At 42.2% G+C, this 27,180-nt stretch overlaps 1 protein-coding gene across 1 annotated transcript; it reads left to right on the forward strand.

The window, feature by feature from the left end:
* Positions 1–228: 228 nt before the first annotated feature.
* On the forward strand, positions 229–27,180 carry SLC15A1 (solute carrier family 15 member 1). The gene is made up of 23 exons (XM_065678024.1): positions 229–478; positions 3,777–3,799; positions 6,873–6,957; positions 7,046–7,187; positions 10,103–10,222; positions 10,410–10,509; positions 10,747–10,837; positions 12,776–12,859; positions 13,498–13,580; positions 14,689–14,775; positions 15,794–15,883; positions 17,151–17,195; positions 17,304–17,336; positions 17,464–17,552; positions 18,724–18,805; positions 20,236–20,361; positions 21,824–21,973; positions 22,399–22,448; positions 23,040–23,147; positions 23,274–23,370; positions 23,936–24,082; positions 24,909–25,016; positions 26,325–27,180. The coding sequence occupies exons 1-23, from the start codon at positions 475–477 to the stop codon at positions 26,511–26,513; spliced, it is 2,133 nt and encodes a 710-aa protein (XP_065534096.1). The 5' UTR covers positions 229–474; the 3' UTR covers positions 26,514–27,180.

The following is a 27,180-nucleotide window of genomic DNA, read 5'->3' on the forward strand; positions in this document are numbered from 1 at the left end:
GCAGAAAGCCACCCTCTACACACTACGTAGGCAGCTTAGTAAGTTTTCCATCCTGCTGTTGACATCCAAAGGATGACACGTGGCGTTAGCGCTGCCGACAGCGGGGCCCCTGTGCTTCCTCGCAGCCGCAGAAACAAAGCCCCGGGCGGAAAGTTCACCCGCCTGTGCACAAGCCGGAGGGGGAGAGGGCGGCGGCAGGGCCGGGGCGGGCTCTCGCACACACAAACCTCACCCCCCCGGTGCAGCACGGCTCGAACCCGGCGGGTCAAGGGCGGGTGAGCCCCGAGCAGCTCCCCAGGAGACAAAACTCCCCCAGCGCCGCCTCCAGCCACCTGCGCGGCCGGCCCGACACCGCCCCGGAGCAGCGGGGGCGGGCGGGGCCCCGGGCCGCCCTTAAAGCCTCGGCTGGCCGCAGCATCTTCCTTCTCTCCTTCCTTTCCTCTCCGGCCGCGCTGCCAGGACCGCGCCGGTGACATGGGTAGGGGCTGCGGGGCGGGATGGGGCAGCCGGGGGGTGGTGGGACGGGGGACATGGGGATGTCGCCTCCGGGCTGGGCACCGACGGTTCCATAAGCTGCCTTTTCTGACCTGGGTGGCTATGGGCAGCCCATGAGGAGCTTGTGGCATGGCCAAGGGCTGCATCCGTATCACAGTGGAATGTCTGAGGGAATCTTCAGGTGGTTTGTGCCTCTCTGCGTCGTCCCCGTCTATTGTTTCTTCATAGAATCATAGAATAGTTAGGGTTGGAAAAGACCTTAAGATCATCAAGTTCCAAACCCCTTGCCGTGGGCAGGGACACCTCACACTAAACCATGTCTGCTGTGCTTGGCAAGGCTGTAGTCAAGCTGGTATGAACCTGCCTTGAAACCATAGTGAAAGTCAAGTAATGAATGCTGCCTTAGCCTCTGCAAGCTCTTTGGGCTGAATGCTTAGCTGGTAAGCTTTGTCTTCCACTTTTGAGGCATGTGGAGTTTAAAAATCCCAGCTCAGGTTAAATGTGCTGGGTCTCACAGCTGTTAAATGACTGCTTTTTCACAAGCTCAGTTACCGAGGGTTGGTAACCCAGTGGTTTGGAAACACAGCTGGAAGATTCAGACAAGGGCAGGGCCCATTTAGCTACTTAATCCTGAACACTTGTTGCTGTCTAAACCAGAACATAGATCAGTAGAGGCAAAAATGATGCTTTTCTGTGTTGTAGTTCTGCATTACCCCTTCACCAGACCCTCGGTCTTGCGGTGCCTGAGTGTGTTGGTGTACCTCTCATAGCAAGCAGCTCCTCAGCTTGGGAAACCTTCTCTTGTTTAGGGGAGGAACCTGAGATACCCAAAGCATGAGCATTTTACCTTCAGCAAACAAATCTGTTCTCTGGGGCTAGGCAGCTGGAGTGATGAGCAGGCAGAGCTCAGCAGTGCCTCTGCCAGGAGGGGCTCTGGGGTCTTGCTGGAGCTGGGAAAATGGTGGTGGCTCTGGGAAAGGGGAGAAACCTGTGTCATGTAATATCAGGTTTGCTGTGTTACAGGTTTGCTTTGATAGCTTTTGTGTCAGTGTCCTTCTGGAAGTTCAAGGTATGAAGCAGAGACTCTTGGAGTCACTTGTTCTGATGTGAGCAGCATTTCTGTGTAGATGCTGTAAGGCTCCTCCAAGGAGCAGAGGAAATGGGCTTGGCTGTGCCATGCATCAGGCAGCAGGAGAGCAAGCTTGCTCTGGAGCCAGGAGCATCCCAGGTGGCAGTAGGGTTGTGTACAGATCTATCCTGGCCATAGACATGAAGTATTCCAGCCATCAATTTGCTATTATGGGAATGCATTGACTTGCTCCCTATGGCCACCTTGTGATGTGGACCATGAGTCTCAGGAGCTGCAGCATCCCCCAGTGTCCCTGTGACTGTAGGGAGCCAAGGTGCTAGGAGCTGCTGAGGAAGGCCTCAGAGCCATAAGCCTTCCCCCAAGTTGCCTGCAATTGTGGTTAGGAGAGAGTGACCCACTGATAAATAACTGCTGAGATTCAGTGCTCAAGCCAAGAATTGAGTGGCTTCTGTCTTTATAGTGCTTAAAAAAATATGTAACGTCTTAAGCGACTACAAAATGCGTGCTTAGAGCTTTGTTTTGAAAAATGCAAGTATTTTGTGGAATAATTTAACATTTCTGCTGATCACTATGCTTCTAACCTTGACCGCTGCCTGACGGCGGAATTCCTCAGTCACTTCTGGTGCCTATGTTGAAATGTCGGCTTTAATGTCATCAGGAGTTTCCCGACTGCTGTTGTAAAAGGAGAGCACAGGGGTAAAGTCAAAATGGTTGAGAAATAAGTGTGTCTGTCTCTGAAGTCAGTCAATAATGTCTGAAAGAAACAGTGCCCCTTTTGGTAGGGTTTCTTGCAGAGGTGATATTTTTCCTCTCTGGAAATGAAAAACCCAACCAAATACAAGTTCCTTGATGTTTTTTTTTCCCTAAGGCTTAGCTAACAGACAGGACTGAGCTGCTCAAACTGATGTTCCCTGCTCACATTATGGAAAGCTGGCAGTAAGATGTATACATGCCGTGGAAGGCCACCGAGTGGAAATAACGTAAAAGTAGTCTGTTAATGCTTTGGTATCTTTCAGAATACCTGCTCGTATGAATTCTGTAAGGAACATTACCAGTAACTTTTATGACTTGGATATCTGCATGTGCCCTGAACATCTGCATGCCCCCTGCAGTCACATGCACATCACTTTCTGGATGTTACTTGTTTCCTAGGAAAATACCTTCTTGAATGGTCTGCATAATACTGCCGTCCCTGTTTTAAAGGTAGCTGTCCATGGCTGTGAAGGAAAGAATCTGATTAATTTAGTAATAATTGAAAGTGACTTTATTTCTTATTTTGTCAAACACTATGGTGTTGCTGTCAGCTGTTTTCGTCAGTTGTGAACTATGGACTAAATAGTGATCTCGGGGAACATATTTTTCTTGGAAATCTATTATGGGCACATTTCATCCGCAAAGAGGGATTTCAAAGTTCACGTCTTGTACTTGGTCTTATCTTAATGATAATGACCTTGCTCACGTGGCTTTATAGGAAATGCTGACAACTACAATGTGGGCACATGGCCTTTATATGAAATGATGCAAGCTCAGCCTTCGAGCCTGTCTCCTGAGTAAGCTCTGCAGGACACTGCTCAGAGGGCTGCCGGGGTGGCAAACCTGCCATGAGCAGCTGGAAGTGACTTCAGGATCTCAGTGGGACCCCTCTATGCTTCCAGGGCTTCCTAGGTTAATCTCCAGATTATGGGAATGTCTCTTAACATGGATTACTCTGTTGGGTCATGTATTCAACCCTGCTTAGGTCTGAGCTATGGGAAGTTTGCCCCTTTTCAGGACTTGCCATCCACCCCTGGCAGGGCATCTTGCGTCTTCTGTACTCCTGACTTGCCTTCAAGGTAACATCGTCGAGTGTAAATTGAGATAGGATTCATCTTCTGTGCATGGTAGGGCTGTCTACCACCACCTGGAATGATGTGTGGTGAGCTTTGTCTTGTCAGTCCTCTTTGAGTGTACGTGAATCTGTGCAAGCCCTAAGAAGCAGAAGGCTATCAAGTGAAGTTTTTCCTAATAACCTTCTTGTACAGTGAAAAGTCCCCTTTAACAAACTGAAAATGTGCTCATCCTGAGCGATACCAAGTTTGTTTTAGGATTTATTTTGATCCGAGCTTTTCCCATGTCTTCCAGTAGCTTTAAAAGAATGTTACTTAGTATTTTCCATTAACTTGTGTTTGATTATTTTTCTTTCCTTCCACAGCTGCTAAGAGCAAGGGCAAGTCGGTAAGTATTTCCTCTTACAAAAAGTTGCTATATTGTTTGGGCAGCTTTAGCAGAGCACAGAATTTCATTCATCCTATAAGCATTAAAGGTAACACCCACCATAACCACCATAACCACATAACCACCTGTAAGCATTAAAATAGTAATGACTTATGGGCCAAGGTGCACAAAGCAGCCTGGAAGTGTATTAAATCCCAGCTAAGCGTTAGTGTGCTCACCACCCTGCGAAAATGTCTGAAGAGCCTTTGCTAACTGAGCTGACTGGCTGCGAGGAGAAGGGTCCCTGGGAGCCCATCCTTCATGTCCTGAAGGGGGCCTATAGGGATGCTGGGGAGGGACTCTGTGTCAGGGACTGTAGTGACAGGACAAAGGGTAACGGGTTAAAACTTAAACAGGGGAAGTTTAGATTGGATATAAGGAGGAAATTCTTTCCTGTGAGGGTGCTGAGGCACTGGAATGGGTTGCCCAGGGAGGTTGTGAGCGCTCCATCCCTGGCAGTGTTCAAGGCCAGGTTGGATGAAACTTTGGGTGGGATGGTTTAGTGTGAGGTGTCCCTGCCCATGGCAGGGGGGTTGGAACTAGATGATCTTGAGGTCCTTTCCAACCCTAACTATTCTATGGTTCTATGATTCTATCATCCGCTGACTCTCCCTTGGGACACTTAGTGTCCTAAGTGTTAGCTCTTCCTCTTGAATCTTTGTACTGTTAATGACACCTGCCTCAGGAGCACTATCTCTGCTTTTGCTTTTCTTATCTCCCAAGGTTTTACTCTGCAGACTTTCCCCACAGCTTAGTAGCTTCCTCAGCAGCCGAAGTCTAAGCTGTGCAGCAGGATGGTGGCATCCCCAGGGCAGGGGAAGGTTAGAGAGCATTATAAAACGTGACCTTCATTGTTACCTCTTCAGTGGTGCATCCAGTGCTTCCTGGCCAATGAGGATCACAACAGAAAATATTTAGCTAAAATTGTGTGCGTGCATATGTATAATGCAATAGAGGCGTAAGAGGGCAGTATATAGCGCAGAACAAGAACAGTGTAGGTCATATAGTATCAAGGCATAACTACATGTTCTCTTCTTGCTTGTAGCACCTTGGCAAAGCAGAAGGTGGTCTGTTCTTGGGGAAAGTCCTGTAGCTTTCTCCTGCACGTCCCCCTGTTCATGCTCAGCCCCAGTTGTGACTTAGATATGTTCACTGATTCAGGGGCAGCCAGTAAAAACCCACCGGTGGCTGCTGGCACGTGAATGCAAGCAGTCTGCACCAGGCACGTAAGTTCTAGTGGCTTAAAAACATAAATCCAACCTTGGTGGAAAGTTGTTACCTCCCAGACCAGCATGTAACACCCACTTAAAAAAACATGTATGAAAATGACGCAACACTGGGGAGGTTTGGGAGACCCCAAGGTCAGAAAGAGTTTAGTTGTTGGGTTTTTGTGAACTTCAGGTGGGGATGGGTCCCACCAGCCTCTGGGCCAGGGCTACCCTGTCACTTGATCTCTGTAGGCAGCCCAGACACGAGAGAAGCTTTGTTCTGCTTCAGATGAGGACATTCTTCCTTCCTTAGTTGAGTTACACCCTATGACACTGGCAGAAACCAGTTGTGCTGTTCAGGTTACTGTGCTAGGGCCTAACCTGACAACAGGTGAAATCATACACCCAAAATATTTTCCAGTGGGTGCTGAGCCCAGCTTTCATAGTGTGGTTCTCCATCCATCTCCTTGGGAGCCTGAACCTTTGCATGGCTTAGGGGATGGTAACAGTCCCCTGTATGATCTCTGTCCAACAAAATCTGTGTCCAAGCTGGGGGTAGTCACCTACAGCTCCTGTTATCTTCAGCTGGGAGAAGTGGGCACCTTCTAGTGAATTTTATCTAATTTTGGGATATATGTGGATGGTCTCCCTAAAGAGACACCTCTTTCTGCTCAGAGGATGTAGTAAATCCGGAGTGACAAGTTCCTGTTTAGTCCTTTAATTTTGGTTGCTTTAAAACTAAATGATTCCCACCTGGCACTCAGCTCAGCTGAAGGCAGGTTCACTTGGGATGCAGATTGGTTTAACTCCTGAACCCTCACAACATAAAGACAACCAATGCCTTTTTTTTTTCTTGTCTGTTCTTAAGTTTCATAACTGTTTTACTTCTGGCATGTTCTGAGGCTTGTTAAACGTATCATTTCTGTAACTTTCAGAATTACACCCATAAGAAAAGGTAAAAAGAGGGGATTATGTTCAATTTGCATTCCTCGTCATTTTAATAGAAATGATACCATGTGAACATCTGCTAAGAAAAGTAGAGAATCGGAAGTTAAAATTTAAAATTAAATTTCCAGTTCTGCGCATGCCAGATTTGTACTTGAAGTGTGCTTTTCCCCTTCGTCTCAATGGCAAGAGCCATATCACAAGCTGCATGGTGGTGACCATGGAGATGCCTATTGCAGCAGCTGGAGACTCAGTAAATACGGCAGTTACTACCATGGCATTTTGGATTAGCAGTATAAAGTCAGTTCTATCAGCAAGTCTGAAGAAATAAAGGATTCTTCATCAAGCAGAGTATTTGTAAGGATAGGGAGCTTTCCAGAGGAAACTGTTGGATAAAATGTTTAAATGCTAATTTGTCTCAACTGGAGGGATTTAATAATTTTCCCAGGCTTCCAAATGCGGTGTGTTATGAGGGTTTACATGGTGGGGGGTGTTTTTGTTGGATTCGGGTTTTTATTTTCCAAAAACATGGGAGTTTAGATATTTTTAGGTACCAGTGAAGATTGTTCTAAGGGTTAGATGCTGAAGACTGTAAATGTGCACAATGCAATGCTTGAAGAGCAAATATGGCGTTACTAAAGATCTCTTGCAATAGGCAGATGAGATATCTATAGAGGTTTGGGGGCCATGAGGGGAAAGTGAGAACTGGTTCTTGGCTCACGTAAATGAGCATGGACTTCATTCCACAGAAGTCCATGCACCCTCGTAACCCCTGAGTACCTACCCACTCCCACTGAGTCTGTATTGAGCTGCGAGTTGCAGTGAGAGATGTTAGCCTGTGTTGCACAGCTCTGAGTTTACACTCTGTCTCTTGCTTCCAGGCAAGCTGCTTTGGCTACCCCTTGAGCATCTTCCTCATTGTTGTCAATGAGTTCTGCGAGCGGTTCTCCTACTATGGCATGCGAGGTATGTCCCGTGTCCTGTATCTGCTGACCATTACTTACCTGGCCCCGACTTTGTTTTGTAACCTGTTGTTTTGGTGTTCTTCCTACAGCGGTGCTTGTTCTGTATTTCAAGTATTTCCTGCATTGGGATGACAACTTGTCTACAGCCATCTACCACACATTCGTTGCTCTGTGCTACTTGACACCGATCCTTGGAGCACTTATTGCAGACTCTTGGCTGGGAAAGTTTAAGTAAGTGCTTCCTCAGAAAACAACTAAAAATCATGAAAACATACTTGAGATCAGTGTTACTTAAGCACTTAACATAAAGCAGCAGCTCAGAACAGCTTCAGAACTGGTGTTGGCTCCTCCAGGATTGTTCTGGGTTTTCTTTTTCTTCTTCAAAGATTAAGGTTTTAATTGATTCAGGTCAGACCTGAAACTGTTCTATGAGTTAACAACTGTTACAGTTCTGCTAATCACTTAAGGGCAGTAGCTTGCTCTCTGAGCATGCTGCATGTTTTTCCTCTCATCTGGGCAAAATTTAAGCTAAATTAAGGAAAGCATTCACTAAGCTGTGAAAATAGATACTGGTGTTATAATTCCATTGGACTGCCTCTTTACCTGTTTCACTTCATTGTGGCCAATGAAGTAGTGAAGTACTGTGTTATCTGGTATTAAATGGGACTTTGAATATGTTCTAAAATATTCTTTTATTTCAGTATTAACTTGACAGCTCAGTTGGGAGGGTTTGCTGAGTTGCAAGTCCTTCTTTAAATGATGAATTCTGGGGTTTTATGTGTGCTATTTGCTCAGTAAAGCAATTCTGAATATAGTGCTTTGAAACTTACACAGATTATTTCCAGCAGCCTGATCTTGCTCTCCTTTACTGTTGTCATGATTCTAATCGTGTTTACTTTGCTAAAAAAGGCTCCATTAAGATTTTATGGAGTGATATGAGTCAGGCATGTTGGCTGACTTGTCAAAGGTCTCCCAGAGACTACAGATGAAGCTGGCTGTGCAGTCACTTTGCTGAAGGCTGCACCATATTCTGCTGTGTTGGCAGCATCTGGGAGCCCAGGGCTGCAACCACTGTCAAGGAGTGCTTTCTGGAGCTGGTCTGATCAGGATGAACTCATTGCAAGTAGCTGGGTATCTTGCAGATTGCAGCCTAAATATATTGTGTGCTCAGTACTTGAGATGGTGTGATTTATTTCTTTAACCAATTTTGGCTTTTACCTGTTTTAGCAAGATGAAGCTTTGCAGACCTTGCATCCCTTCTCCTCCGGTACTTATGTATACCAGTGTTACAGCTGCAAGCCCCCCACAACCAAACCCTTAACAGGAGGTTGGTAGGATGGCTCAGGACTTAAAACCAGAACTCTAAGCTTGATAAGAAAGAAACCATGCTTTTGGAAAAACATGGCATTTAATGTATAAATGCCCTAAAATACAGAAAGGTGCCATGAGGAAGGCTTAAGTAATAATTTGTTCAAAAATAAAAAGAAAAGTCTATAATGACCAGGGAAAGGGGAGGCTACCAAAGCACTCTTAAACACTCTTATAGGAGAGCCTCAAACCTTCCATAGTCCATGTACTTTATGCAGTGTCTGCCAAGGAGCGTGCTGGGACCTGGTAACATATTGTTAAATGTGAAGTTCTTGGGGAAAATAGTGTGGAAATCACAATTATTTTACTTGGCTACCATCTTTGCAGTGCCAATTGTGTAAGTGTTGTCTTCACAGCATGGCCGTGAGCCTTGCGAATAACTCAGTTTTCTCTCCTGGTCAGCTCAGATTTAACTTCAATTGGAAACTTTCCCCCAACTTGTTAAGCAATTAAAGTAACTATATGGAAGTACTATTAAAAACAAAAGAAACTTCAAATTTATCTACTAAATTCCAATAGCTAGCAGATTCACTGTTGCCCTGCTTTAGCAAGCTGAAAACCTCTACAAAAGGAAGAGCATTTGAAGTCAGAGAAACCTTCTAAAATGAGAAGAATTTGATCTTCTTACCTGTGTGTGATATTCATGGTGTGGGCGATGCCTCCTCTGTCCCTCTAGTATCAGGGTGCTCCAAGCTTGCTGCAAGGGTCTCTTAATTTTGTCAAATAGATTTGGATTGTTCTTGGTTCTTGAGCCTTGCCCTTCATTGTCATGGGCTGCACTGGGTTTAGGATGGCAAACTAGAGTTTTAAATAACTTCGTATCACTGCATCCTTAAGGCCCGCCTGGACAAGTTCCTGTGTGATGTACTGTAGGTTACCCTGCTCTTGCAGGGGGGTTGGACTAGATGATCTTTTTAGGTCCCTTCCAACCCTTGGGATTCTGTGATTCTGTGATTCTGTGATTCTCCAAACTGGAGACCTGGGTCTGTGGCTATCAAGCAGACCCCCAACCAAGGAAGTGGATGAACATGGGTTGAACTATAGTCATGTACTTAAGCTCCCACAAAGTTAAAACTGAACATGTTCTTACATACAAGAAAGAGGAAGAGACCCTTAAAGGCATGGGGGTAGGGGCTAGTGTTCTGTAGTATTTTCCTAGGCTCCTCCTGGCAGAGGAAAATCAGGCTGAAACCCTGCATCCTGTATTCTTCAGCGCTGCTCTCTGATCCGAGTTTCAAGATGTTGGTACACTTACAACTGAGAGAGTGGGGTAATAGAGTTGTTTTTCACAGCAGTTTTTGGGAGAGTTTCCATGTTTAAAATAGATTTTAAATTATTTTTTTTATTCCTTGCAGCTAAAATATATTAAAATAATGTTTATACAGTCCTAAAATCATTGCAAATCATAATCCAATGTCAAAGAATAGTTCACTTGAACTTCGCCGTATATATGAAACATGATAATGGCATTCTCAAGTTTGTTGTTCAAAGGCAAACAATGAAGATACTTAAATATCTCCTGTGACCTGGTGATATCTAAAGAATCAGCTTGCCTTGCTTAATGAAACAAAACTACCTAAAGTATTAATAATAAAAATAGGAAAGAATTATTGTGAGGGGTGTAGACAGATTTATAGAGTAACTTGTGATAAGTTGAGTCTGTAAGGTGACTTATGTTACTTATGCTTCTTTATTAAGCATCTTTGCAATGAGAAGTCTGTATTATTTGTGTGTGTAATTGTATTAACATATCTAAAAACGTATCTTCTCTCTAACAGGACCATAATCTCCCTGTCTATTGTCTACACGATTGGGCAGGCAGTCATGTCTGTGAGCTCCATAAGTGACCTGACAGATCACAACCGGGATGGCTCTCCTGATAATGTATCAGTGCACATGTGAGTCATCTTGTACATGTTGGGTTGGTTTTTATTTTTTCCCCAGGTTGATGAAGGGTGGTGTAACATGCCTTAAATTTAATGTAATTGAATTTCAATTGTTTTGAAGTCAGTCTCTTATGTGCATTTTAAATAAGAAAGCAAAATGACATGTTTTTTCCTTTTACCCTTTAATTTGTTGTCTCAGTGCTCTGTCCATGATTGGCTTGATACTCATTGCACTTGGTACCGGTGGGATCAAGCCTTGTGTGTCAGCATTTGGTGGAGATCAGTTTGAAGATGATCAGGTAAGAATGTCTTGCAGATTTTCAGTCATACAAATGCTGATGTTTGACTATTGCAATATTCTAATAATACACATATTTAGAGGTGTGCATTACTGTAGTGTTTCCTGAGTAGCTGAAGAAGGAGCTAGATAGGTATTCATCTTGGAGTATGCAAACACAGTTTGCATAGTAGTTCAGTCTAGGCTGGTCAGTGTGGTTCTGGCTCAGACTTTCTAAATATCTCTGTTTTTACTGTAGGAAAAACAAAGAACCAGATTCTTCTCTATCTTTTATTTATCCATTAATGCTGGAAGTTTGATATCTACTATAGTCACCCCAGTTCTCAGAGGTAAGGCCATACATTTGTTTACGAAGTAGTCAAGTGTCAGTAAAGGATGAGTGTTGGGTTGCAGTCTGTGTAAGTTTAAATGAACAGTCTGTTCTCTGACTCTTTGTGGAGTTATCTGGCAAATAGTCTTCAAGTTTACATGTGTGTCATCCAGCTTCTCGCAGGTGAGGTACTGTCAGAAACAAGCCAGTCTGAGATCTGAGCTGCCTTTAAGACTGGAAGTCCTAGATCTGAAGAGGCATGCTGAAGTCATCAAATTGTATGCCTAATGCATATTTTAATTCCTTGGAGGCACAAATGTTGCACCTCTTCTTCCGATGCCTTTAAAACCATCACACAAAGAGTTGTACTGTTTGCTCGGAAGAGAAGAGGGAAGAGAGCCCTCTACTCTGGAAGTAGAGGTTATTCTGAAGTGCACCCATGCAAAGTACCGAAGCATCTGCATGCACGGGAACACGCTTATCCATGTGGCAAGATATATAATTTTTCATATCATTAAAGGAGAAAGTTATTTTCTCTTCTGCTTGTAATGAATAGCATGATCCAAAATACAAAGCAAACAATTCACTTCTCCATATGCGTATGGATTTTTGTGGCAAGCTGGCACAGATGGTGCTGTTTGGATGTGCTTGGCAGGAGTTTGCGGAAGGCTGTTTTTCTCAAAAGAAAGACTCTTGTGCGCATTCTGGAGTAACCCTAAAGCACTGGGCTGAAATTCTGGCCTTTGGACTTCTTGACTGGAGCAGACTAGAGCGTTTTAGATACTTGCTTAATGCAAATTCTATTATTTCCCCAAAATGAAAGGAGATATGCATAAGGTACAACGTGCATTTTGCTTCCATGCTAATAGTGTGCAAACTACCTTGGAAAAACAAACAAATGCAGCTGAGGAACGTGATAACATTATGCCATGTAGAGGTTTAACAGAAAGGTCAATGCAACTAAATCAAGACACTAATTAGCTGTAAGCTAATTTTTTTAGGTTTTTTTTTTTTCCCCCAAATCAAACTCTAATTTCCCTGTTAGAAGCAGTATGGGGGAAAAGATGATAGTTTTGTTTGGTCTTTTACTTTTCCATGTTAGTAGCTATAGCCACACTCTTGGCATCATTTCAGGATGTATGCATGAAGTTTATAAAGTCAAATCACTGACTACTGCTGAGGTGGGGTGGAGGGTGGTGTTTGAGCATCTTTTCAACAAACTACGTTTATTATGAGAGTTGCATATTTATTTAGGAACTTGTCCTGAAATTTTTGTAATAGAGTTCCTTTCTCGCCAAGAGCATGCACTTGACCATTCTAGTAGAATTCTTCACTTCTCAGTGTAAAACTAAATGTGAATTTCCTATGAGGAAAGGCTGAGAGAGCTGGGATTGTTCAGCCTAGAGAAGAGGAGGCTTGGGGGGATTTCACAACGTATATAAATACTGGAAGGGAGGGTACAAAGAAGGTACAGCCAGGTTCTGCTCAGAGGCGCCCAGCGACAGGCCAAGAGGCAGTGGGCACAACCTGAAACACAGGAGGTTCCCTCTGGACATCAGGAAGCATTTTTTCACTGTGAGGGTGACTGAGCACTGGCACAGGCTGTGCAAGGAGACTGTGGAGCCTCCATCCTTGGTGATACTTAAAACCAGCCTGGACATGGTCATGGGCAACCAGTTCCAGGTGGCCCTGCTTGAGCAGGGGGTTTAAATCAGTTGACCTCCAGAGGTCCCTTCCAACCTCAGACAATCTGTGATTATTTTTCTTGTGATACAAAATTCCCTTTTTCTGTAATGAAAGATAAACTGGATACTGATCATCCACTCTGTCAGTATTGTCAGTAGAAACTCCTCTCCTCCTGCTTCTGAGTTAGCCAGAAATGCAAAGAAGAGAAACCCTCTGTAAAATACTGGCAGTGCTGACTGGGATTGTTATTTAATGTTACTTTGCACTTCAGCTCAAAGTTGTGGCATTCATAGCAAACAGCGGTGTTACCCACTAGCTTTTGGAGTTCCTGCTGCCCTCATGGCTGTCTCCTTGGGTAAGTGGAACTGTTTCCATCTTGCTCCTTCAGCTATAGATACGATCTTGGAAGAATGGTCCTTCATGGTCCTGAGCAGGTGCCCACACAGTGTGGGCCTCAAGCTCCTGATGACCCCATCTTGCCCAACACAGGGCTGGTGGTGGCTGTGGGGGTTGGACTGTGTCCTGCCCTGCACATGGGAGGGTGAGGCTGGGGAACGTGCTGGGTGTGGGAGCTGAGGACACGTTGGTGAGCCCTGCAGATCAGGGAGAGCCTCACGTGTCCCTGCGTGACTCGAGCTGCGGCATCCTGGGCTCCTGAAAGGGAGCCCGTGAAGCTGTCCTAATCTGGTACAGCAAGGCCAGAGCCAAGATCCTAAGTGGTCCTTGTTTTGACAACACCTCAAGTAAGCTAATGTCTCACTGAGGACTTATCCTAAGAGTTTCCAGATTTAGACATTTGTCTCTAAATAGAAGCAGTCTGCTGGTGTTAATTTGATCTGTTTTACTGTATGATAACATGCCGGTAGGCAATTCGTTGCTCTTAAATCAGGGTGGGAATAAGCCTTAAACCTCTCGACTGTTATGGTTTCCATACGAAATTATTAGACACTGTTTCCAATTAATCCTGAGTTGGTTTTGGTTTGTGTATTGTAGTTGTGTTTGTAATTGGAAGTCGAATGTACAAGAAAGTTCAGCCTCAAGGAAATGTAATGATTCAAGTTTCCAAATGCATTGGAGTAAGTATCACTTTTGTTACCCAAAATCCTGGCAGCAGTTTTAAAAACTGTTCAGTAAACTTGCCCACAGCAGGAATCTGGCATACTGTGGGGAAAGATTTTTTTACTTTTGTGTTTCAAATCTTGCGGAAGGCTTCGTATTGACCGATTTAGACTGCCCTTTTATTTATCTGTATCTTGATTTATATGTTACTTTAAACGCAAAGGAAACAACGTAAGATGCCAGTGATATCTAAAAGCTTATCCCAACTTCTGAGAATTATTGCTTCTTCATTTGTGCACCTTTATACAGCCCTGTAGTAAGAGATAAACATGCCTTGGCCTGACTCAACAGCAGAGCTACAAAGTTTATCTTATCAGCAAAAATGTATTGCTTATGAAAAGAATGGTATTTACAAGGTGCAGGTATACTGATCCCCACTCTATTAGGGAGGATAGCAGGGTTATGTATCAGTGCAAGCCTACAAGGAAGGGAGCTAAATATGAAGGTCCCAAGTTTTGCAGTCCCTCAACATTTCTCACTTATGGGCTTCTTCATTCTCTGTGCAGATCTGCCAGTTTGTTATTTAGTTTGTCTTACAGTCATACCTAAATCTCTATAGGTGACTTTGGCCACTGCTCAGAGTCCTACCCCTGAGGCCCTGCTCAAGCCTCTCATGTTATTCCATGCAGAAAGTCTTAGGAGTTCTTCAGGACTATATTTGTGTATATCCAATGTAAAGGTATGAGGAGTCTGTATCTGAAAGATGCTGTTTCTCATAGTGAAATGTACTCTCAAAGCCATTCAGCTCTGAAAACATGTGCATATGACCTCCTACTTATTGTTCTACGTAAGTAAGTCTGAAGTAGGCAGGGCTTCAAGTTCCGAACAGCAGCCTACGTTGCCAGGTATTACTGAGCTGTTTGGTTTACCTAATCCCAGCTGCACAGTCCACTGGATATGCAGTGTGAGGCCTTAAAGGCAATATTCCCTGCAATGCTTAGAGCAATTAACAGAACTAAGTCACCTTTAGCACCCTCTAAACACTGGAAGCAGGAGTGTCACCTTTCATGACAAAACACCTTATAAATACTTATAACCCCATTAAACAAAACTCTGTCTCTGCAGTTTGCAATCAAAAACAGGTTCCGGCATCGCAGCAAGGAGTTCCCCAAGAGAGAGCACTGGCTAGACTGGGCGAGTGAGAAGTATGATGTAAGTTCTGCATGAGCATTCCTGTGCTGTGACATCCTCTGACCCTCAGCTTCTCTTCTGCCTGCTCTGATCCACTGCAAATAGCTTTGAGCTGCTTGATCATTTATAAGCTAATAGTCTGGCCAAACCTTGGTGCTCCCCTGGGATTGTAGGTGATCGCCCCAGCTGTTGTGGGAGAAAGTGGAGCTGTGTGAGTTGATTATCCCTGTGATCGTTGGCTGCTCAGGGAAATCCAAGGGACATGAGGAAGAGACTAGTTCCTTTGTTGAACAAATAAAGCACAAATTATTTTTTGAGTTGGTAAAATAGCAAGGATTATCCTTGCCAACTTTGGTTCTCTCAGTAAACTGGCTTCAGGTGAAAATATGCTGGTTTAACGACTGTAGAAGGGAAAAATGGGCATGGTGTTGATTATCACAGTTAATGTGCAGGGCCACAACACTTGGGATCAAACTGTGGGAGTACACTTATGAATTTCAGAATAAATGGATAAACACTGCACCCACCTGGCCTCAGTATAAGCTCCTTACCATGACTCTCAAAGCCTTGTGTCCCATGGTCCCCAACCACATCCCTTGCCTTCTACCTATCCTGCCCTGTTGCCAGTAGCAGTACAAACCTGGGCTTGTCCCTTTCTTTTCCTTTTGCCTATATATATTTTTCATGTGTGAAATGTGTTCCTCAGTCACCTGTTGTTCAGATGCCTGTTGCCTAAATAGAATAACACAGCAGCAAGTGCTTAATCTCATGCTGCCATCAGTGCACATGCCAAGAAGCACAGGCCTATGACCTCCGTATCACCTTTAACCAGCAGCCCTTCCCACATCCACTGCAGACCTTGTGTTTTTTACAAGAAAGCAGAAGTAACCACAAACATACAAAGTTTAGATCATGGATAAACATAACATAATGTGTATTTATCTTTTTACCTGTTGCTGTGCTGCTAATAGCAGTTTGCAGCTGTTGTTTCTTACGTTTTCTTGACCAATTCCTTTTGTGTAATTCTCATTTGCTGCAGAAACGGCTGATTGCTCAGACTAAGATGGTGTTGAAGGTGCTTTTCCTTTACATTCCTCTCCCCATGTTCTGGGCACTTTTTGACCAGCAGGTAAAGGAGAAATTGTTTGGCTTGGCAATTAGAGCTGTACCATATCATTCTGTGTACTCTGAGGTCACCAGACATAAAAGATATCTGTAGGAGGGTGGAAAAGAATTATTGGCAAATTCTTTAACCTGGTTCTAATATGAAGGACAAGTTGCTGAATCATGCTAGTACAGAATGCTCTGCAGACAGGTGAAGAAACTCAGTTTATCTGGATATGCCCAGGACTGATGCAGTGACTGAGGCTTCTCCAAATCTTCTATCAGCCAGGACTCAGAAGATGAAACAGTCATTTAAAGCTTTCTTAGTTTGAATGTTCCTTCCACTATCAGCTGTAAGGTGAAATGTACGGTCCTAGTGTAAATGCTCTGGAGATTCAGGGCTGAAATGACTTGGATGCAGTTTGCTTAAAACCACTCAAATTTATTATTAATACCTTCCACCTTCAAGCAGAAGTACAAGCCTATAACTCCCATTCACTTGGTGGACTGAATGCTTAAGACTCATCAAAGTAGGCTTTCATATCTAAGTATTGAACTATAGATTTAGGAAGGTGTTCTCTGAGAGAATGAGGGGCTGAGAGCTTTATCCAAGGCAGACTGTAAGGGAGTTTGGTCCAGGCTGCCTAGATTGTGCTGCTTTAGTCTAGTACCAGTGAGCTGTAACTACCCGTGTGACCTATTACAAAAAGGCAACCCTGCCATGAAATTCAGAGATAAATACTCATTACATGAGTAATGACCTGTATCTCTCAGTGCTATGTTGTGGGTGGTTAAATGCTCTTGCCACAGATGCAGTGATGGATGTTCTGTCTCCCCTTGGGATCAAGCTGGAAGTCAGCCCTGCTTGACCTGGCTATAGGCAGGTTTTCTGGGCAGAAGGCTCAGGGCAGGTCCATACCTGGCTTGGTCGCTCACTGCTGGGCTGTGTAAGGGGAGGATAGACATGTCAGTAGCATGGGGTTCTCGGGTGGTAGGCACAAAGGCAGTCAGATGCTCTCTGTGCACAGCACACTGCAGAGCTTGGTACAGGATGTCCCTGCAGCCCCTCCAGCTAATTGCTCCATTTCATGAAACCAGGAACTGAAGTGAAATAGGCGCCAAGGATGGCTTTATGCAAATGTTTACACTGCAGAATAAGAATACTGCTGTAGCAAGCTAGCATTTTTTCTCTGTTGTATTGCATGCCTTCCCCAACACTTTCATAATAATTCAAGAGGAACTTTTCAAGGTTGATTTACCTGTGGCATTTAATGTTCTCTTCTTTTGCTAAGGGGTCAAGATGGACACTGCAAGCCACGACAATGGATGGGAATTTTGTAGGTTACTTTTATTACTTTTTTTTTTCTTAACTTTTACTTTTCAGATCAGTTTTATTTTTTGTCATAATATTAAAAACCTTTTTTTTTTTTTTTTTTCTCCATCAGGGATCTGTTCAGATTCAGCCAGACCAAATGCAGGTACAGTAATCTTCTGTCTGCCAATTCTAAGTACTTCACCAAGATATATATTTTTAATTGCCCTAAATTTAAAAGGAACTTTGAAAAGTACTTAATTTTTTTCCCTTCTCATGTTTATCTTCAACAGACTGTGAATCCAATACTGATTATAATAATGGTCCCAATTGTGGATGCTGTGATTTATCCTTTAATCAAGAAATGCAAGATCAATTTTACGTAAGTTGATGTACTTACCCGACTTCAACAGAGGTTCATCTTAGTGATTTCTTTAAAACTGCTCTTCCAGCCCTAATGTAACAAGAGCAAGTATTCAGCTAAGGTGCATATAAAGTGGTGTTAATATTTTGAAGAAATGAAAACTGAAAGATACAGAAGTTGTGCATACAGGCACTGGAGACTAGAGTGAGAGAATCTAACAGTAAAGTAACAGTATCTTGCAGTTAAGGGATTTCCAGTTAAGGGCAGAATATTTTGATTGCAAGAGAGACACTGTTTAGTTTCCAATTCCCCCATGCCTACCCCTTCACTCTGCCGAAGTACAAGAAGTAGGAATGCAACACATGTCCTTAGCATGTGTCATATCTTGGGTAGTTTTAAGTCCAAAAGAAGACGTTTCATCTTCAGCCCCAGTGAGGGGTCTGGCTCACTGGATGCTTCTAGGTGCGACTTTGAGGGCATGGCACATTATATGTAATGTTGGTCATGAAGTTGCTAGCATTTGCAAGTTAGGCAGAGGAGAAAACAGTTCTTAAAACGGTTTTTGTAGGGCTAAGATGTAATGCTGTCTTTTCATCTAATTGCGAAAAATTTGGGGGGAGGAGGGGTGTTGTGCTGGGAACACTGTCATTCATTTGTGAACACTCTACATCTGACAAATGATGCCATAAATCAACTGTCTGCTTTGAACTTACCTTACAGCTTACCTGAATGTGAGTAGGATTCACCTAATTCAACATTACATTTCCCTGACTTCTTTTGTTCAATATTTTAAGCATATTAATATAGACACAAGCTGGTATTCTTTTTTAAAAAAGACATAACTTCTTGCATTTGTCATTGTTTTAAAACTAACAAGTGTACTGGATTGGGTTTTCTCTTCCTGCAGTTCAGACTTTTCCAGAAACCTAATAATTATGTTCAAAGTTTGAGCCCAGCAGATGCAGAGTAACAGGTTAAGATGCTGCTGGAAAGATGTATTTCCTGGTAGTGTAACTAGGAATTGAGAGGTACCGAGCTTAGTAGAACACTTGCTATAACGACATCAGCCCTTCAAATGGTGATAACTTCCTAGTTGTGGCCATTTGAGTTTCCCCTCTGTGGAAAAAAAAGACAACTGCTGAAGCATTGAGTTTATGTCTTAACTCATGTATGTGTTTTGTTACACTAGGCCCCTGAGGAAGATCACTGTTGGTATGCTCCTTGCATCTTTGGCTTTTGTTGCTGCTGCCCTTGTACAAGTGCAAATAGATGTAAGTTCAGATATATGCAAGTATTTGCTACTAATATTTACTTAATACAAAAAGAAGTGTGTTAAAATGAGCCAAGACTCCATAATTCAGAACCAAGCATAAGAGCACAGAAGTAGAGGAAAGGGAAGTATTGAAGTATATTGCAATATGTGACTAGCATACTAAAACTAACTAGCTATGAACATGATCCATCATCTGTCATCAACATAAATCATGCATTAAAGGCAACCTCAGGTCTGTAAACTGATACTAAAATCTGAAAACCTGCTGAAAATCCCCCTACCAGGGGGCTGCTTTGTATCTCTGATTCTTCTCATATTTAGACTGGTGATGAAGTGTACTAGTCTGGAAAGTATCAGCATAGCACAGGCAAAGATGATACCTGCTGAAGGCAGGACTCATCCCACCTAACTTTCCTTGCTGCAAAGAGAGCTGCCGTGGCTGAATCAGATGAAGGTTTCCCCTGTAGCTGGGGCACCTCTGGGAGGTAATCCATTGCATTCCAAGATCCAGATGGCTAGCTAGAGGTGCCTGCCTGTTCCCATGCATTTTCAAGGCTAGATAGTCAACTCTTAAATAACTTCATTTAGAATGAAGAATTTTCTCCATAATGCCTGGGTATAGCAGCAAAACAAGCTTTATATTCAACTCTTCCTCTTGAAGTTGGAAGTAAAGGGTCTGGCCTTCAACTGGTGTAGACACATCCAGGTTGTCTTCCTTACCACCCTGTTTAGAAGGCCAGAGCTGTACACACACATGTACTGGTGTTGACCAGAAGCTTCATCAAAGCTGGTAACTCCCTACTGATGCACAAGAATCTCCTGCAGAAAGGAAAAGATGGACCTGTTGCTGTTGTGTCATGTACCTGAAGAGACTGGAGCAAACAAAAGTATGCGAAAGGAGGAAAAGTTGAGACACAGCTCTTGCGGCTCTTGATGTTCTGCATGAGCAGAAACTATTTAGATTTGGTGGGAAGTGGAACCTCCAAAAGCCCAGTTTCTCTGGGCTATCGCACCAGGCAGTGTCCATACATGCTTCTGTCCAGCTCAGCAGTATGAGGACTAGGGGAAAATGCATTGGAACACAATACAAAGAAATTCAGGAACCCAGGCAGTCATAGGATGTGGGAAAAGCCTACTCCTTGAACAGTAGAATGGCCTGGTAGTGGCAGCAGGCTGCAGGACATAAGAACCACATGTGGTCATGAAGACATTACTGTGGATGAGAGAGTTTTTTTCCTGAAGCAGCCATAAGGCAGCTTGAGACCAGTTACAAATCCCATTATTCAAGTTGCATCCCTCTGGCAATCACAGATCGTCAGGCAGATGCTTATCTCTATCATGAGATAATTAAGAGCACAGTCATTATAGTACTTTTTTCTGTGTGACTTTGGATAGGGCACTGATTTTTCTTTTTTTTCTGTCCTACAGAAAACTCTTCCAGTTTTCCCTGCAGCTGGGCAATCCCAAATCAAAGTAATAAACCTAGGTACAGATAATGTGATAGTTCGGTTTGAACCTCAGCTTCAGAATGTGACTGTAACATCTATGGAGTCAGTAAGTAAGGGGAGATGGTGAATAGCAAGTTAAAAAAACCCCACAACAATCCCCCCCCCCCCCAAAAAAAAAGAACTAATGGAGTAAGTCAAAGTGGTTCTTAACTAACGGTACAAAATTGATTATTTTCTAGGGGGTTTTTATCTATTCATTGTAAAGATTGTGAAGAAGAAATTGTAACTATAGCATTATTCTAAGTAGTACTTGGCAAGAGTGTTTTCCCAAGAAACTTACTAGTGATTTTGAAATAACTGAAAATTTCACCCTTGCTGTAAAGGTGCCACTTCTTAAGAGCAGGAACACCCCTTTCTTCAATAGAAGTCCACTAAGCTGTAGTAAGTCACTGCTCCTACTGTGAGTGACCACTTACTTGAACAGGGAGACTGTGTGGCTACCTTATATATAAGCTTCAGAGTTTGCTGTCGAAGAACCTTTCTAGGTTCTACTACAGCAAAACCTTCATAATCCTATTGTCAACAAAATGTGATGGAGCTGATGGACATTATTAAAAATGGATGTTAGGAAGGGTATTCTCTGATAGCCTTATTTCCATGTAAGAAGAGAAAACCTATTATATCCTCTTCCAAATTTGCAGCGCATAGAAACTGAGCTGTGAAGAAGATAAAGGCACACAAATTGTATACTGATGTGGAATCGATAAGGTGCATCTCTGAAAAGGAAGGGTGTAAAATGCTCCACTCCCTACTATAGATATTGCTGGTTTAACCTCAGCCACCAACTAAGTACCATGCAGATGCTCGCTCACAGCCTCTCCCCCCACTATGGGATGAGGAGGTGAAGTGGGAAAAAGGTAAAACCTGTGGATTGAGAGAGCAACAGTTTAATAATTGAGATAAAATATTATAATAATAATTGAAATGGGAGATGACAAAGATAAAAACAGAACCCAAGAAGTGATGCACAATACCATTGCTCACCACCTGCTGACTGTTTGAAGTATTTTATGCGGATGAAATGTATTTCAAATATTTAAAACGTATCTTGGTAATAGTCATACCTATTATGTTCAAAACCATAAAGATACAGCTTGCATTTGCATCTCTTAGGAGGTGTTGCTATTTGGAAAATGCTGCATCATAACTTACGCTATTGCTGCCTCTGTAGCTAAACAGAATTTTACTTGGTGGTAAACCTGAATTATCTGGAGCAAAAAATACAGGAAAATCTAATAGCTATTCCATAATGCTTGTGGGAAGTTCATATTACTTTGAAGCTTGTGCAATGGAAGAAATCAATAAAAGAAAATAATGATTAAATGAAATTAGTGCTTGATGCAGAAAACCTAACTAAAATGAAAGTTAGGAGGTGCTCGCAATCTCTGGTGCTTCAGAAGTAACACACGTGTAAACTTCTGATGCCCTGAAGTCTCTAACTCTCCCTCAAAAGTGTAGACAAACATGCAGTTGTATGGAAATTCACTGCAATTCATTTGTTTTTGTAGACTGGCTACATGACATTTGAGACTTCTCAGTTGCAATCACTAAACATAACTTCTGGAAACAAAACTAGATATGAAGTTATCAAGTTACCAGGACAAAATCGTCACACTCTTTTAATTAAAACTGCTGCGACAGAAATAATTGCTAAATGGGTAAGTCTGCTTCATTCCGAAGATACACATTAATGCCTTAATAGCTTTCTGTGTGGAATGAGTGAAGCTGAAAGGATAAGCTCTCAGTAGCTTTTGCCTTTGTCTTTTCTCTCTGCCCTTCTCTGCTGTACCAGTGAGACTGGTGAGCTGTAGAGAGAAAGGCAAGATGTTTTCATATTAAAAAAAAAAAAAAGTTTAAAAATTACCAACTTAGATATTTACCTTGATGGTTACCCTTCTTTCACTGAGACTTTAATGTGTAGTCATATAGTGCTTCCTGGTAGATATATATCCTAGTAGGATCCTGAAAGAGGTCTGGAGTCTTGTTCTGAAGCCTCTCTTAATTCTCACTGCTATGTAATAGTGCATATTTAAGTCGTTCACTGATGCCAACAAAGCATCTTGATAATGGTCTCTTCCACCAGCTGTTTGACAATGTCACATCAAAACCAGAAGAAGGAAATAATCTCATCAGGTAGAGTTTGTTTTGCTCTCAAGTTTTGGCAATAGTGTGACTGTCTCTTCAATCAGCCTCTCTGGTGGACTCTTCTTGCTCAACATCATTTTCTGTACTGTAGGAACTCTCCACTTGCTGAACACTTTGCTCAATGTGTAGGGGGTATAGGAACTTCTGGGGCACAATTCATCTAAGCTATCTTGCACATCTCCTCTGGGTATAATTTAGCTAAACTTTAAATTGTATATTTTGCTTCATTGTCTAGACATGGGTTTGTAGACAAGAAGCATCCTACATCCTACAAGAAGTATCCTACTATTTCTCTGCTTTTTTTCTACATCTTCCATTTGCAGATATGTTTATTACTGATTGTAATAGAGGCTTTCTTTTTATGTTCTCCTAAGCAAGTAGTGGGCTGATGTGGTTCTAGCTTGCTTTTTTGCATTAGCCACACTAGCCACACTTTAATGCTTTTGAAAGAACTCTGAGAAAAATGAAAGGGTAAGACTTCATACTTGTTGTGCTGCCACTATATAATTAAGAGTAAAACCTTTGTTCTTTGACTTGTGCATATTTTGTTTAGTAATTCACCACTCTTGCATTTTAAAGGTTCATAAACAATTTGCCTGATGATATCAACATCACTATGGAAGACACTTCTTTCGGAACAGTGATGTCTCTTTCTGCCAGTAATTATACCTCCTTTCCAGGAGGAAGGTAAGCATTTTCCTTTACAGTAGTCTAACCACTTGTGCTTGGGAGAAGGACATAAAACTATTTTCAGTTTAGTGGTACACACAATTGTATATACCTGTGGTCTGAAATGTGTTTTTTCTTTTTCAGAAAAGATGAAATTAAAGCTACTAGAAATTCAAGCACTTGTTCGGTTACTTCAAAGGTATTTGGGTTTGGCAGTGCCTATACCATTATAATTAATGAGGTGAGCTGCCAGTGCTGTTGGATGTACAATACAAAATTATGTTTTGTGCCATTGTTTCCTTTTAAAAAAAAAAAAAAAACAACTGAAACAAAACCCACATGTAGAATTATCCTTCTTGCCCTTAATTTTACATATGATAAAATTCTGCTATATTAAACAGAACACAAAATCATTGTTAAATATAAGAATAATGATGGGTATGATAATGATATAGTGCAAGAATTCATGTTCCTTTGCTAACCTGAAATCTTTAGACACTAAGGTTTTGCACTAAGTCTTCTGCAAAATAGCTACTACTTTATAACCAAGTATGCAGTACTTTGTATGTGGAATTTATCACCTAGAACTTTGTGTATATATGTTTCTAGAGATTGTAGAATTGTAGAATGGTAGGGGTTGGAACCGACATTAAAGATTGTCTAGTCCAGAGGGAGGGACACCTTCCACTAGAAGGTGAGTTGATACAGAATTGCTAGATGATCTAGAACTAGTTGATGTAGAACTGCCTAGAGTGCCTTTAGTATACAGACTTTCACTGTTTGTAATGTGCTATTTTAATTTCCAGTGCACTGGCGATAACCTTGGCATATTGTATTCTGAAGATATAGCACCCAATACAGTCCATATGGCTTGGCAGATCCCTCAGTATTTTATTCTTACATGTGCCGAAGTAGTCTTCTCTGTCACTGGGCTGGAGTTTTCATACTCCCAGGTAGGTTTCGCTCTTCAGAACTCTTATTTTCCTAAGAATCAGTACAAAGATCATCTATGCTATGTTGGTTTTGGGTGGTAGTTCTGTATTGCTGCTTTGTTTGAACAGTTATGTCCTTTAGAGCTTTTAGCAGGACTATGGGCTGGTGCAAGTTGGCCTTTTTCCGCTAGCATTCAGTGTTTTCCATAAAGATATACTGAATTACATCATTTGAAGACTTGACTACCAGTCCCCAAATATTCTTTTCACATGTTGACTTTCCATTGAAAAGAACTGGAACTGTACTGCTGCTGTAAAACCAAACTGGAGAGTACTTGAGTGAGTACTGACACATTATCTCCATACCAATTTCCTCCACACAGTCTTTAGCAGCAGTTGAGTTATACACTCTTAATTCCTTGTCTTCCAACACCAGTTTTAGCTGTGCGTATTTCTTCCCTTAATTCTGAGTCTTTAAACTGCCGTGATGGGAACACTGTAACATGTGGCTTGCTAGGCAGTGATGCGTACCTTGTGTTTGAGATGTAAAATGTGCTTGTTAGTTACTCAGCGTGTACAAAGTAAAAAGTGCTTATAGCTAGTACCAATAATCTCTGGCTCCTCAAACCCTTCTCCAGGTGTGTTTTAGTTCTCTAGCAGCTTTTAATAAAAAATAAAACAGAAAATAAAAACTCCCACAAAACCCCACGCCAATCAAACATAAAAAAACCCAAGAAATTCTCCTCCCCCAGAGAACCAGTGTCTACTATAATGCAAAGAATGCAGTAAACATTAGAAAGTACATGATAGCAACATGTGACTAAAACCTCAGGTCTTACTTCTATAGGCCCCATCTAACATGAAGGCAGTGCTGCAGGCAGGATGGCTGCTGACGGTGGCTGTTGGTAACATTATTGTCCTTATTGTGGCTGGAGCATCCAAACTCAGCGAGCAGGTAAGCACACAAACAATTGGCACACTATTATATTACATTATGAGAAAGGTTTAGTCCAGGTGAGAGTCATGGCTGGTAATCTTCAACCACAACTTTTGAACATGAGAATTATGGTGGATTTGCATTTATAATTGGAATACAGGAGGTTAGTGTTAGCTACAAGAGTGTTAACAGTTGTAGAATGAGTGCTTGACTGAATAGTCTCATTACAGTGTATAAGTAACAGCTATAAACCTTTAGCTTTGCTTAAAACCGGTGTAGAAGACTGCAACAACAGAGTGGTACCTTGTCTCCTATAGCCTCTTCTAAAGTTTCTATTGAATTTTTTCCCCAGCACTTCCCCGAAATGTGTACACATACACAAAACTCTAAACAACTCTAACAGACACTTCAGCAAAGATTTCTACCTCTTTTTCTTGCTTGCTACTCTTAACACTTGTTCTGACAGGCACCTTTGCTTGCAAGTAGCAGTTTCTAGCATCTCTAAAATAAACTGTTTCTCATGGTGGGGAAAGGCTGTGAACTTCTGGGCTAAAATTCTAGATTAATGAGATTAAAACCTACCAAAACTCTGGTCATAACTATTGAACCTTCACCTGCATACCTCAGCCTTACCATAGCCCATCTTCTGGCTTTGTTGGTTTCAAACCTCTTTGGGGTTTGAAAGCTGGGGCTTACCAAGGGAAGAGCACTTGGACAAGACTTTCTCAGACTGCCAGTGTCACTCCCTAGCGAACCGAAAGGGATATCTGAAAGAGGGAAGAGCCTGTTGTTGAAGTAAATGGGTCTGGCAGCCTTGGTTTCAGCTAAAAAACAGGAAGAACATGAAAGAGCTGTTGAGGCTTTTCAGGTGGAGGTAGCACTTTGAAACCAGAATTCCTGGTCTTCATCTCCACTTGGATCTGTGGTCAGGTGCAAGCTTTTACTGCTGACCTAAATGGAAGCAGGGTTGCTGCCAGCCTGTTTTAAAATGAGATTATTCAACTAAAAGGAGCGGCTGAGTTTTCGGTCTTTTGGTCCGTTCCCATGAATACCCCCTCCAGGAAGAGGATAGTGCAGAACTTCTCGGCATTCACAGAACTTCTGCCTCTTTAGTGAAGACAGAACTGCTGAAAAGGCTTCAGTTCTGAGTTTAGTATGTATTACATACATTTAATACTTAGCACTTCAAGCCATATGATACTTGTTATGTATGCTCAGTTTCACAGTGAATGAACTTCATTTCTAGCAGACAGTAAAATGGTGCAATTCTTTTGAGGAACTAACATTGGATAAATGACATATTTTATGTTGGTTTTTATTTTGCAGTGGGCAGAGTATGTGCTGTTTGCTGCCTTGCTGTTGGCAGTTTGCGTCATTTTTGCTGTCATGGCTTATTTTTATACCTATACCGATCCAAATGAGGTTGAAGCCCAACTTGATGAGGAAGAAAAGAAACAAGTCAAAAAGGATCAACATATCTATGAAAACCAAGCTGAAGTTGTGTCTCGGATGTAGAAAGTGTACTGAAGGAGTGTTTCAATTATGGTGTCCCATTAACTACCGCTGCAGTCAGGGGAATCAGGGTATGTATCAGTAACACCTCTGGATAATATGTCTCATGGGAAAGGGTAAGAAAAACTGTTTTAACTGAAGATACAGACTGCCTTAGGAAGCAAGAGAAAAAGGTTAGTCTCTCTTCTACTGAATATGGTATCCTGAAGAAACTCGAGCAGAATTTGCACTCTTAATGTACCTCAAGCTTAAATATCACAGCACTGAAATACTGGAATTGCACTTGGCACTATTGGACCCTGTGAAAAGATGTATTTTTATACTGCATTTCAATTTTATATCACAAAAAAAAGTATTAACATGAAATAGTAATTGAACCTAAGTTGTTTGTGTGATCCCTCTAGCCTCACTGTTACTTGAAAGCAGCAGGTCACATGTGCCTTAAATTCTTTTATACTTCTCTATGGTAATGGGAGCAAAGCTCTGGCATTGCTCAGATTAAAATGCTGTCTGTCTGCTCCACATGGCAGAAACTTGAATGTGCACTGTAATGTGATGGTTTATGTGCATGTTAACTATCCATTTTAAATAATAAGGTGTCTTCTCAGGTAAACAGACAAGGGCAAATGATGTTTGGAATAAGCAACAGCAATAAAACTTGTAACAACAA

This window comes from Lathamus discolor, chromosome 4 (assembly GCF_037157495.1).
Source record: "Lathamus discolor isolate bLatDis1 chromosome 4, bLatDis1.hap1, whole genome shotgun sequence".
NCBI classification, from domain to species: Eukaryota; Metazoa; Chordata; class Aves; order Psittaciformes; family Psittacidae; genus Lathamus; species Lathamus discolor.

Excerpts from the sequence above, each read along its gene's own strand:
- SLC15A1 (XM_065678024.1), top strand. Across the intron at positions 3,800-6,872 it reads CTAAGAGCAAGGGCAAGTCG|GCAAGCTGCTTTGGCTACCC; the intron begins GTAAGTATTTCC and ends TCTTGCTTCCAG. Across the intron at positions 7,188-10,102 it reads TCTTGGCTGGGAAAGTTTAA|GACCATAATCTCCCTGTCTA; the intron begins GTAAGTGCTTCC and ends TCTCTCTAACAG.